The sequence below is a fragment of the Sturnira hondurensis genome, unplaced genomic scaffold, assembly GCF_014824575.4.
Source record: "Sturnira hondurensis isolate 20B ecotype Veracruz unplaced genomic scaffold, ASM1482457v3 Scaffold0016462, whole genome shotgun sequence".
Taxonomy (NCBI): domain Eukaryota; kingdom Metazoa; phylum Chordata; class Mammalia; order Chiroptera; family Phyllostomidae; genus Sturnira; species Sturnira hondurensis.
The window spans coordinates 9689673-9702316 of NW_028089093.1; the positions used below are offsets into that span (position 1 = coordinate 9689673).

The 12644-nt window shown below is 33.9% G+C and overlaps 1 protein-coding gene across 6 annotated transcripts in view; it reads left to right on the forward strand.

Annotated features, from left to right (window-relative positions):
- The window catches only part of CACNA2D1 (calcium voltage-gated channel auxiliary subunit alpha2delta 1), a 472005-nt gene that overhangs the window by 329801 nt on the left and 129560 nt on the right, over window positions 1–12644 (forward strand). For all 6 annotated transcript variants that reach the window (XM_037066145.1, XM_037066146.1, XM_037066147.1 and 3 more), the window contains exon 7: window positions 5354–5485. In XM_037066145.1, coding sequence (XP_036922040.1) covers window positions 5354–5485 — 132 coding nt within the window. The remainder of the gene's footprint in view (window positions 1–5353; window positions 5486–12644) is intronic.

Below are 12644 nucleotides of genomic sequence, written 5' to 3' on the forward strand. Positions count from 1 at the left end.
AGGTCACATACCGTGAGAATTTTGGAATCTGACACATGCTTGAATGCTGTCTGTACAGCCTAACTATGACTTTGGGGAAATAGTGGGCTCTTTCTAAGCTTTACATTGGTCATCTAAAAGAGGAAGTAATACTAGTATCTCTCACTCAAAGAGTCACTAAAGTCAAATGAGATAATGCAGAGGAAATAGTTAACATACCTGCAACATGCAGTAAGTACTTCATAGTTATTATTTACCTTATTTATTATGACTAGTGGTAATAGTTTAAATTATATATGTATATAATTTAATATATATATATATATATTCACAATGCTAGGCTTTGAAAAGAGAATGGTGTTATTAGTAAGTAGAAATAGTGCATACAGTAAACACTTTGGTCAGTTCTCTTGTTTTAAGTATTTAATTGTATCAATATTACCATTTAAAAATAATTTTTACCTTCAATATTTGTAGGTCTTATCAAAAACTTGTCAATTCTATTTTTATGTTTTATAAAATATTTTTGATTGCCAGTTACCTTATATTTTAAATAAACCATAAAATATCCTTTTTTTCTACATATATTTGCTTCATTTCAAAGCTGTGGTTGGCATTATAAATAGCCTTCATGGTTTTGAAATAGCCACATTGTGCCTTCAATACATGGCAAGGCTCTGAACCCCAAATGAGTCAACAAAATGTATTCAAACTTAAAAGCTATCAACAGTGAAACACTTTGTGGGCTGAAGTTTATTGAAGAAGATTGCATTTAGAACTATGAACAATTCTGTATTCCATGTCATTAACAAGATATAGACATTCCATGTACTTTAGAAGAATCAGCAGCAATGTAAACTGCTTCTTTTATTCTGTGACAAATTAGATTTCCTTTCTTCTTTTGAGGAGCCAGATTGAACAATAGAATACTCTAAAAGAGAGATTGTTGACCACCAAGGCCATGTTTTTGAAAACTAAGTAGAAGAATAGAGATGTGTGCTTGATGCTGTGAATCAATTATCAGTGAAATCCTGTTGTAACACTCAGAATAGAGGCCCCAAAGTCAAGGTTTGCTTTCCCAGCATTCATTGCTTTTAATAGACTTAGCCTTGGACTTCTATAAAAGACTTGTTTTTGCAAAATCTAATTTTCTAACAAACTTAAAGATCTTCCTTTCTTTCACACTGAGAGAAAATGAGGACTACTTATGCTTCTAAAGTAGCCATAAGACAATTAGCCTAAGTTCATTAGTCACTGGCAATAGGTTCAAGGCTTGATCAAGCACTACTGAGCAGTTACTCTTCTACAGCCAAAAAAACCCCCCATTCACTCATGTACTTCTAGTATCTATTTGCACAACAAATTCGAAGTTTCTGTGAATGCAATACATGACTATTTGGGGGGACACTGTAGGAAAGGGGGGCATGCATGAACACAAGGGTGGGCAAAAGTAGGTTTACAGTTAGGAATACATGAAACACAGGGCTTATATTTTTATTATTTATTAATTATTGTATTATTTTCAATACAAGTAACTGTAAACCTCCTTTTGCCTACTCTTGTGTAATACACAATATGTTAAAATGCAATGTATGTACAATATGTAATTGATGAAATAAGTAATATACATTTTAAATACTGCTTAATAATTTATAGACAACCAGTCAAAACTATTATCCATGTTCTTAAGCATGTGTGTCCAAATAAAATGTAAAGTTTTATTTGTGGCCAAGAAATATTTCTAAAAGATTTTATTTCAGAGTTATTGTATGAAACATTACTTGGCTACTAATGTATACCTGTGTTTTGGGAATTAAACTATTTTTAATTTTGATTTCTTGCTCTGGACTTTCAAATGAAGCTTGTGATTTGTTGAAAACTAACTGCATTTTAAAAATGTTTATGATGTACAATACATTGACAAATAAAATCATAATCTGTTGAACTTCACTGATCGAGTCAGAGTGTCACAATAATCTTTTGAATTTCAAGTCTATAGGAATGAACAATACAGTTTCATGTCAGGAGTAATATTGGCTGGCAATCATTTTTCAAGTACTTGGTTTTCTTTTATTTTTTCATCATGATAGGGTCCTATTTTATGCCTATAATTTAAGTATTATACTGGAAGGAAAATCTGAGAGTCTAAAATACTGAGGCCCGAGAAAGGCAGCAGTAGCATAACCACATATACTGTACCATAAAGCAAAAGATCTCCCAGGAATAACTTCTAACTTTCAAATGCACCTGGCTTTTTACCCAGTTGTAGCCAGAATAGTTGATTAAAATCATCTTCCTAAGTAAAATGTACTTATGATTTTATTTTTTTATTTATTGATTTGAGAGAGAAAGAGGAGGAAAGAAAGAGAGAGAGATTGTATACATAAATATAATGAAAGTAGCAAGGAAAGAAAGTAGATTCCGGAAATGACATAAATGTATTTTAACATGGCCAATATTCTGAATTAGTTTTGCTATTTCATCATCTGTAGGTTACCCAGTTATTTCATTATTATTTGTTCTGAGTTATGCTAATAGCATAGAAATGGAGAAATGTCGGGTACCCTTGTAATTCTGAATTAAGCTGGTATGTCACTTTATAAGGTTAAGAATACAAAAATCTGCTCATTTCAGGATACTAAAATAATTCATGTTTATTAGTCAAATGTAATTCATAATTGTGGATCAGAAAAACATAGCCAAATGACCAAGAAGGATTTAAAATATATTTATTCTTGTTTTTTTTACTTTGACACTTTACATATTTTCTTTTATATTGATAGTTGCTTTCAATATAGCTTGAGAGAACATTTTCCTAGTGCAGCAATTATTTTACTTTGTGGTTTTGGTGTTTTAAGAAATGGGAAGGGTATGAACAAACAAATGACTCTTGCTCTAAAATTCTCTGGTTGAGGTCTGGGGATCCGTCGTCTCTTCCCCGTACAAATACTCAGAAACTGTTAAAGGCCGTGTTCAGTTTTAAAAGACAGCTGCAGCCAAATTCTTTAAAGTGATTGCACTCATTTTGCACTCCCATGGCCAACTCCGAATTTCCACTTCTTGCTCTGGGCATTCAAATAAAGACTGTGACTATTGTGATTAAGAGATCAGAATAAAGACCAGATCCCATTAATAGATCACAGTAGATCAGAATAAAGATGACACTCAAAAGCCTTTATAAATATCCAGTAACAAATGGAAGTATCTGTATTCTCACTCACTGCTACACACTATCACCAATTGGATAAACCTTAGATATGTATACAAGACCATCTTTTCATTTTGAATAACATTTAAAATCAATTCAAAGGCCTATCCTGAAAATATTTTGTGTACTTTGCTCATTTTCAGATGATCAAATTGTGAGAGAAACCTTTTGAAATCTACTTCTATAATGTCATATCTGAAAAAAAATAATTTGCCAAGGTATAAACTGCCAATGTTAAAACATATCACCAGTATAGGGAGAATATTTCAGAGCTTGGCTTTTCCCCCAAGTACATAAAAGTATAATTCACAGTGTATCAGAGCCTAATCTTTGGCTATCATTAAATTATCAAATAAAACTTAAGAAAAAATAACAGCCTTGAAAACAAATGAAACAACATTAAAAATAATTAAATATCAGTATTGTGAAATGTGAATGAAATAGTCAAGGAAATTGAACAGATAGAGTAGATTGGAGATTAATGAAAACTATCTGGATCATAAATGAACATAATTCAGTGGAATGTCATTGTTAAATTTACAAATGTTTAAAGAAAAGTACAATGTCCCTCTTTTTTTCTGTTATGTTTTGTATACTACTATAAATATTCATGAATAGTGAGTATCAGTTCAAGCTATCTATCTGTGTGAATATAAATTTTCATATCACTGATCACTTAGTGTTCATTGAATCATGCTTTGGCTATTAATTCACTGGTATCTCAGATGCACTATGAATCTGACCCAGCTCATGAATATTCACACACACACTGATATTTCTGGAAGTAATCACATCTATAAAGATGGAAATCTTGTTAGTTTTCAATAATGAGAAATGCATTAGGATGCTGGTCCTAGGACACTTTTACAATACCCTGTTTTCATTTTTTTGTAAGTGGTAAACTTTAATATGCCATACATCTTTCTTAATAGAAGTTCTTTTTTTCTTTTACCTTTAAAAAAATCTTGTGCATGGTTTAAACATGATTGCATTTGCTTCCTATATATTTGCTATGGTCACCAAAAACAATAGAAGTTTAATAGTATCTCCAGTCCTTATCCCAAGCTAATTCCCACTGTACAGGCTTGGTCATAAATTCTCAAGTATGGAGAGAGAGACCCTATATACTAATCTGCTGGGGGCATGGTACATTCTTTACAAAAATAAAAAAGATAGGAGATTTCCTGCCATCTTTGTGTAAAAAGAGAAAATAATATTCTAAGCCAGTAAAATATTTAGTATGATAGACAGAGGATGCCGTGATTACAGAGGCCTATATTTAAAAATTATATACTACTCTAGCCCTTGTTTTATCCCACATAAATAATGATTCTCTTTTATTGTAATGAATGACATATGTTTGTAATGCTTGTCCAAGTCAGCAGTTACAAGTAGGTATCAAAATCAATGACCTGATCCTTATTATCACCATATTCTAATTATTAATTGAGCTAACTAGAAAAAAAAGAAAACTACTGTTCTTAAGGTAGTAATCAAGTATGAGCTGCTTTGTATTTCTATCACTTATATTGTCAAACCTCTCTATGAATTTTCCGCCAAAATGTGTACATTTTTAATGTTGTATAAACACAGTTATTAAACTATGATCAATGGCAAACATCTCTTTTTTTTTGACTTAGGGAACAGACCAGATTATGTTAGTGTATCACAGAGAGTCATCAGTAGCTGCGGGTGTCCCGTGGGTTTCTTCAGAACTGTGTGAAGGGGAGGGATGTCTCCCACTCCTTTTCACCACAGAGAGCTCTGCTGTTGTTCTTTTATGTATTGTAGCCACTCTCAACAGGGAGCAGTTTTTCCCTCCAGGGGTTATCTGCTGCTGACTGGAGGCAGCTTAGCTTGTCACAACAAGGGGGATGGTGCTGGCATCTAGTGGGCAGAGGACAGAGATGCTGCTAAGCGTTCTGCAAAGCAGAGGAAGCTCCCATAACCAATAATTTCCCAGTAAAATGCCAAAAAGCCCCTGCCCTATAAAAATCTCTTTGAAGAAATAATTCCATGTCTAAATATTTTGATAGCTACTGGATTAGAGTACTTTTATAGGTAAAGCAATAAAAATGTGTAACATTATTTTGCAAATCATTGGAGACTGATTCAATTATTAAGTATAAATTTTTGTTACATACTTTCCTTTCCTTTTTTCCCCAGCAACAATTGTATTAAATGAACTCAACTGGACAAGTGCCTTAGATGAAGTTTTCAAAAAAAATCGAGATGAGGATCCTTCATTGTTGTGGCAGGTGTTTGGCAGTGCCACAGGCCTAGCCCGATATTATCCGGGTAAGTGCTTCCTTATTTAATAGGTACCAGATAAAATCGCAAGACTTAATGTTGCTGGAGAACACTCTGTTACCTTCTCCGACACTAAAACAAACAAACAAACAAAACCCCCAAAACAATAGTTCCCATGTTTTCCTTTTTTAAAGGAAAACTTTTAAGGTATCACTTTTAAAAGGAAAGACTTTCTCCTTACAATGCTCAGTATGTACCCAAATTACTTCAAACCAAGACGTTGAGAAGCAGCAAGAGTGTTTTAGCACCTGGATTCAGGCCAGGTTGCTATGAGAGCAGGAACAGGTATCCGTGGACCTGGAACAGGAGGGTATCCTGAAGCCTAAAACAACTCAGAAAAGACCCAACTGCTCGACATGGACCAAGTTGTGAGTCGCACTGAGAACTGAATAGAATTTTTAGAAACTGAAATATTTCTTTCCAGATTTTAAGTCTGTGCTTCAATATAAAAATGCATTGATCTTTTTCTTTAATTAACAAATGTGGATTTGTTAAAATTCATATGATAGGAAATAGAATGAAATTTTAATGAATACAGAGCTTCCTTATTTGTGAGGTTGAATTCACTTTAAGGGCATCTTAGCAATGATGTATGTGTATTCAATGAAGGTGAATTAGTTCTATACATTGAAATGAGTAAACCCCTTTATAATGCCCTTTACATTTTGTTATAAAGAAGGGCAAGGAGAAATAAATCTATAAATCTATAGCAAAAATGAAAAGTTAATCACTAGGTAAAGGATGGGAAACAGTTGAAAGCATTTTTAGTGAAAAGTCTGTTTCTCTACTTTTAAGAACAAGCCAACAAACACGAATCCATTTTCTGTCCCAAAGACGTGTCCTGAGATATGGGGTCCATTAAGTAATTAGACTTTAAACAATATAGAAGAGAATTTTCCCTGAGATTTGAGTTTTACTAAACATGTTTAACAATAGGATTTGGTCACAATAAAAATTCACAACAGTGAAAATGGGGTGAAATACAAATTAGATAATATCTAACTTTGTATGCCAATAGAAATGAATGAAAGTATGTCAGCTTAATCAAGTAAAGACATTAATTAGGTAAAGACATATAACCTCATGGATGCAAATGCCAAATGGTAAGATCAGTGGCAGTTATTTTTTTGCAAAAATCCAACAAACTAGGAAATGCCTACTTTGTATTTCAATGTTGAAAAAATCATGAGCTAATAAAATATTAATGGTAATATTTGAGGGGAAAATATTGCATAGGTTGTTATCATACTAGTAGAATTCTCCATTTATAGAAATATTATTTAGTATAATGGAACCCTTCTAAACTACCCTTTAGTTATGTTATTAATATGTTAAGTATCATACATCAGGATATTGAAAACTTTAGAATTGTGTATATAACAAAAGGGAAAAAAGCAACATTATTCATACTCCTAATAAACCTGTATAGTAAACCTTAATGTTATACCAGATGTTATTAAACATTTATAAATATAATTTTTGAGTATAGGAATTAGACACCTGATAACCTATCTAATATATGAAAAGGTAAATATACCTATATCAGTAACTTATAGCATTATATAGCTTTTGAGTCTTTTATAATATATTGCTGCATTACAAATTTCCATATATGAGCAGTTGAGTGAAAGGAGGAAGAGATGAGAGAAAATTACTCATGAGACACTATGAGCTCAGTACCAGACAGAAATTGATGAAACTAAGAAAGAGACAAGTAAAGATTGTAGGAGAGAAACAGGAAGGGGAGTGAAGGGGAGATTGCAGAAGAAGGGAGAGAGCATTGGGGTCAAGAGATGGAAGTAAAGATAAGTTGTGGTGTTATAAGTACTTATCAAAGATACCTCTTTTAATAAAAAAGCATTTAACTATCAAACTTACTATATAATCATCTTCAATTCTTTCATTTTAAATGCTAATTGAGGTTTCAAATTTTTAAACCTTATTTGCATATTTTCCAATTTGTTGTCAGTTGTCCACTTTACTTTGGAAAAGATGTTTAAATGTTTAATTTATCTGAATTTGTGAGGTCCCCTCAGAACAGTAGCTGTGGAAGCGGCCCTGTGTTCTCCTGAAACACCTGGTGTCTGAGCAGTGGTTCAGCAGACAGACTGATTCAGGGAATGACTCATGGGCTGAACTCATTTACCTATGAGGAGAGGTTGTTCAAAATAGCTTTCTTGACTGCTCTGAATACACTCAGTGTAATTTCAATTTTAGCGAAACTTGTTATTTTTATTTGTATTATTTCTGACTTACAACAAGCTGTACATAATGTATACAGTTTATACAACTGTCATACTATTACCACAGTCAATGCCATAAACCTGTCCATCATCCCCAAAGGTTTTCTCCTATCCTTTGGTTTATTACTATATGTTTTGTGGTAAGAACGCTAAACATTACATTTTCCCTCCTAGCAAATGTTTAAGTATACGACACAGTACTGTCAACTACAGGCACTATGCCACACAGGTCACAGGACTTACTCCCTTACACCGGGAAACTTTGTGTGCTCTGACCCCATTTCACACCTCCCCTCTGATTCCTTCTTTTCACCCCCCCTTCTCCTCCTCAACCCTTCCTTCTTTCTTTGTCTCTTCTTTGTCACTTGTTCTTCAGTTGTTTAACACTTTTTTGAAAAATAGCTCAAATATATTTTAAATATCTAATACCAGATGAAAAGCAGTGCAAAGAATTCACTTTTGGTTATTTATGAAGTGGGTCTCTAGCCAATCTGAAGACAATGGGCTGGCAAAGGAGCCTCACTGTTTGGGTGCTTAGAGAAGTACTGCTTTCAGTGAGCAAGTGTCTTTTAAAAAGCACCTGGTTCTTATTTTTTTTTTACTTTGATGTTTATGAATGGATGCAAAGTTTAACTGTAATTATTTAATTAGATTTGTTGATTACTATATAAACATACTTCAAATTAAGATGATTGCTTTTTTTTTCCCTAATAATTATTAAAATCTATGGTGTCAGTTAAGACTAGTATTAGCTACCAATTAGAGAAAAATCCAAAACAATTGTTGATTTTAACACTACGGAAGTTGGTTCCTCACTCAAGTCAAAGAATAGCAGTTGTATATAGATCAGGACTATTGATGGGAAAACTTTGCAAATGAGGGGCCCACACCCCTGTTGTATTTCTCTGTCATTCTCTGAGTGTGTCATTTGTCTCAGCGTTCAAGTTCACTTTTACTTGTGAACTTTCTTAAGCAACAAAGAACAGTGTCCCCTTGCTTTTTCAGGGCATTGCCTAGAAGTCACCCAGAGCCTGTCCTCTCATGTGACACTGGCTAGAGTTCAGTGGTTTCATGGTCACAGTTACCTTCAAGGTGACCGTGTACAGGGTGAAAAAGCAGGAGCTAGCCTAAGTGAGAAGGAGAGAAGAGATACTGAGGGGGAAACAAAACATCTGTGTTGTGGTTACTCGGTGCTAATCTGTATTTTAAAGTAAGTTGTTTCTGCTCTGTAAGAAATTTCAATCTATTCAGTCAGCCAAATTTATGCCTTTTGGTATTGAAATAGATTATAATACATGTAATTAAATCATTAAATGCCAAACAGTGAACCAGACATGCTGTAGCAACAGATTTGCTGTAAGAATTTTGAAGAAGATAAGGTGATTATAGACTGGAGTTGTGGGTAAGTTTTATTAATTATGTATTAAATTAAGTCAGTGAAGAAGAAAAGGGAAAACTGTTTTGGGGGAAGAAAGGCACAAAGTAAAAAGAAAAGAAAACAGGGAAATGAACAAATACTGTTGAAGCCTAATGAGCCTTGTGAATCCAATAGTTTATTACAGAAAAAAATATTGAAGCAAAAGGTTTGCGAATGGCATGTTATGTGGTCTGGAATGTCAGAATAGTTTGTTGGGAAAATACCACAGGCATTTTGGGGCAGTGAAATACTGTTGTTACTGTTAAATCAGTGATTCCTCTGATTGGAAGGATAAACACTTAGAAAGCCGTGACCCAAAAGTGTGCTGTTGTAATGGTCAGACGTGAACTTTAGAAACCTGAACAAGGGGCCGAGTATGAAGTAAAAAAGAAGAATCCTGGCGTATGAAAAATGAGGGTATTAGACACTTCACAAAAATGACTTGACAATTATGTATTATGTAGTGGTTATAACCATAGTGTTAGCTAACAGTTCTATAACCTCACATAATTAGTTGCTTTATTTTCTGTGGTGAGCATTATAATCCCATGGTGTACATTAGATCCTCAGAACTCACCTTCAGATATGAAGCTTGTAACCTTTGACCTCTCCCCATTTCCCCCACTCTCCAGCCCCAGGCAGCGACCCTTCCTCTCTGTTTCTGCGAAGTGGGCTGTTCTCCATTCCTCATATGGCTGAGATCGTTCAGTATTTGTGTTTCTTCGTCTGGCTTATTTCACTTAGCCTTCACATAAGTGTATCTACAATATATTGTGTGCCTTAAAGTTATACGATCTTATATCTGAATTATATCTCAGTAAAAAAGAGATAAAATATAAAATATAAAAGTACATGAAAAAAATATAAATATAAAGTATAAAATATTTTAAATATTTTAGAAATAAAATATAAAAGTAAATGAAAAAAATTTGTGATAGATGTGGGTATAAATTAACTATAAATTTTAGCTTATTCAGTAAAAGAAAGTGTATTATTTTGAAGTCCTCAAATTATACAAATTTATGGAGGTGATTCTGTAGCCTTATTTTTGTTGCTTTAAAAAAATCATTTAGAATCATCCTCCTCTTTTATCTGAATCTCTTATTTTACACATGTAAGAGTTGTAATAGTTGTTCACTTGTCAATCAGCTCTGCATCCAGTCAAGCTTAAATTGAGTAAATGATTTTTAAAAATATTTTATTCATTTATTTATTTTTAGAGAAAGGGAAGGGAGGGAGAAAGAGAGGGAGAGGAACACTGATGTGTGGTTGCCTCTGGCGCGCCCTCTACTGGGGACCTGGCCCATAACCCAGGCATGTGCCCTGACTGGGAACCAAACTGGTCACCCTTTGGTTTGCAGGCTGGCATTCAATCCACTGAACCACACCAGCCAGCACAAATCGAGTAAATGATTTACTGCTGGCAGAGAACAGTTAAACGGGATGCTAAAATGGAACAGCTTGAAATTTGGTGATGGATAACACTATGTATACGATATATGAATAAGCGTGGTTTAAAAGCTTTAGCTCTTTTTAACTTCTAAAAGATATCTCTCCTTCCATTTCTTTTTCTTTTGTATTTTGCTAAGTTGCTATACTTTGTGTTGTCTATTTTTGTTATTAGATCCATCTTTGCTAATGTAATTCTTTTCATGTTCAGTATATTTTATTACAAATTCAAAATATTTTTGTCAAAAATTCAGAAAACATTTTTAGTACTTTCTAAGGTACACCAAATATTAAATTTTTAAGATTTATATTATTATCACATTATCTAAAAAGATTTACAGACTTACAAAAACTGGAAACTCATTCTTGTAGGATCAAAATTTATTTTTGTTTTTATGAATATATCATTATAATCACTTAATGGATTTATTTGCTTATAGAAATAGGAATCTTTCTCTCTCTCAGGGTTTACATTTTTCTCTGTGTAGCACACATATGAAATTATTTACCAGTGTCTTTTATTTTATAAAATGTGCTGTGTTTAAGCTTATTTCTGAGCCATGGATAATAACTGCATATTAGCCATCTAAATGGTTAAGTCTTCATATTCTGTTTACTTAATTGATATTCCACATAACCACACAACTTGTCGCTATTATCTGCCACTCCTGCTGACAGACAAATAACCCCTTCCATGAAATTAAAATGTTTTACATGTTGAGCGAGGGCCTGCGAACCAGACGATCGTGGTTCGATTCCCAGTCAGGGCACATGCTTGGGTTGCAGGCCAGTTTCCGGCAGGGGCCAGTTCCCTGCAGGGGATGCACGAGAAGCAACCATACATTGATGTTTCTTTCCTCTCTCCTTCCCTTCCCCTCTAAAAAGATAAATAAATAAAATATTTTAAAAAATGTTTTACATGGATTATCTGGCCTCTGAAGAATTAGCAGCAAATCACTTTGTAATGTTATTTTATTTTAAAAACTATGGTGATTTATCCTTGGCCATGATATTATGTATCTGTATATGAGTTTCTGCCACTTGTTTATCTGTCAGTGAAAGGATTATTCTGGATATATTACAGTTGAGATAACGATGGTACTCTCAAGCCAATAACATGATATCATCTGAACACTGAGTCCATTGCTCGGAAACAAAATTAAAATCCAAAACTCATGTGATTAATTAAGTCAGTATAGTCAAGTCTGACCTCACAGGAGGAAAGAGCAAGGCAGAACTCCTGTTTCTGCAGTAACTGATGTCTCCTAAGAATTCTAATATCCAGGAGAGAATTTTGATCTTCAGGAGCTCACAAGTGGGTAAGACAGAAAAAATTATAAACACATTAAAGTTAATACCAACAGCAATTGAAGAAATTTAATCAAAAAGTGATTTGGAGTGCTATTTAGATTTTCATTTCTCTAGTAAAACTGTGCAATCTGACATCAGTCTCTTTTTTAAAAAAGATTTTATTCATTTTTAGAAAGAGGGGAAGGGAAAGAGAGTGTTAAAGAAACATCAGTGTGTGGTTGCCTCTCATGTGGCCCCCACTGGGGACCTGGCCTGCAACCTAGGCGTGTGCCCTGACTGGGAGTTGAACCAGTGACCCTTTGCTTTGCAGCATTCAATCCACTGAGCTACACCAGCCAGGGCTAACATCAGTCTCTTGATGTCTGGCTCTCTCTCACTGTAGTGTTCAGGTCCTTCAACACTGACCCAACTCATGCCTCTAGTTTTACCTTTACTGCACAGTCCAGTCCTCATAGCGTACTCCTACGTTTCTCTTCCCCCTTTACTTCTTCAGTTTTAATTCCAGTTTCTTTTCTAAAACCTGACTTTCTTTTTTGTATCTCTGTACACATTGTTCCTAGAGTCCCATCTCTGGTCATACGATTCTTATCCATGGCTCAAAATAGAATACAAACACTACTCTCTGCCTGAAAGTTTTCACAAAAGCAGCCTTTCTTTATGTGGTTCTCTCAGAGAACTTAGATTTATCTATAACAACATCTATCAAATTTTATCTTCTTTCAGAATT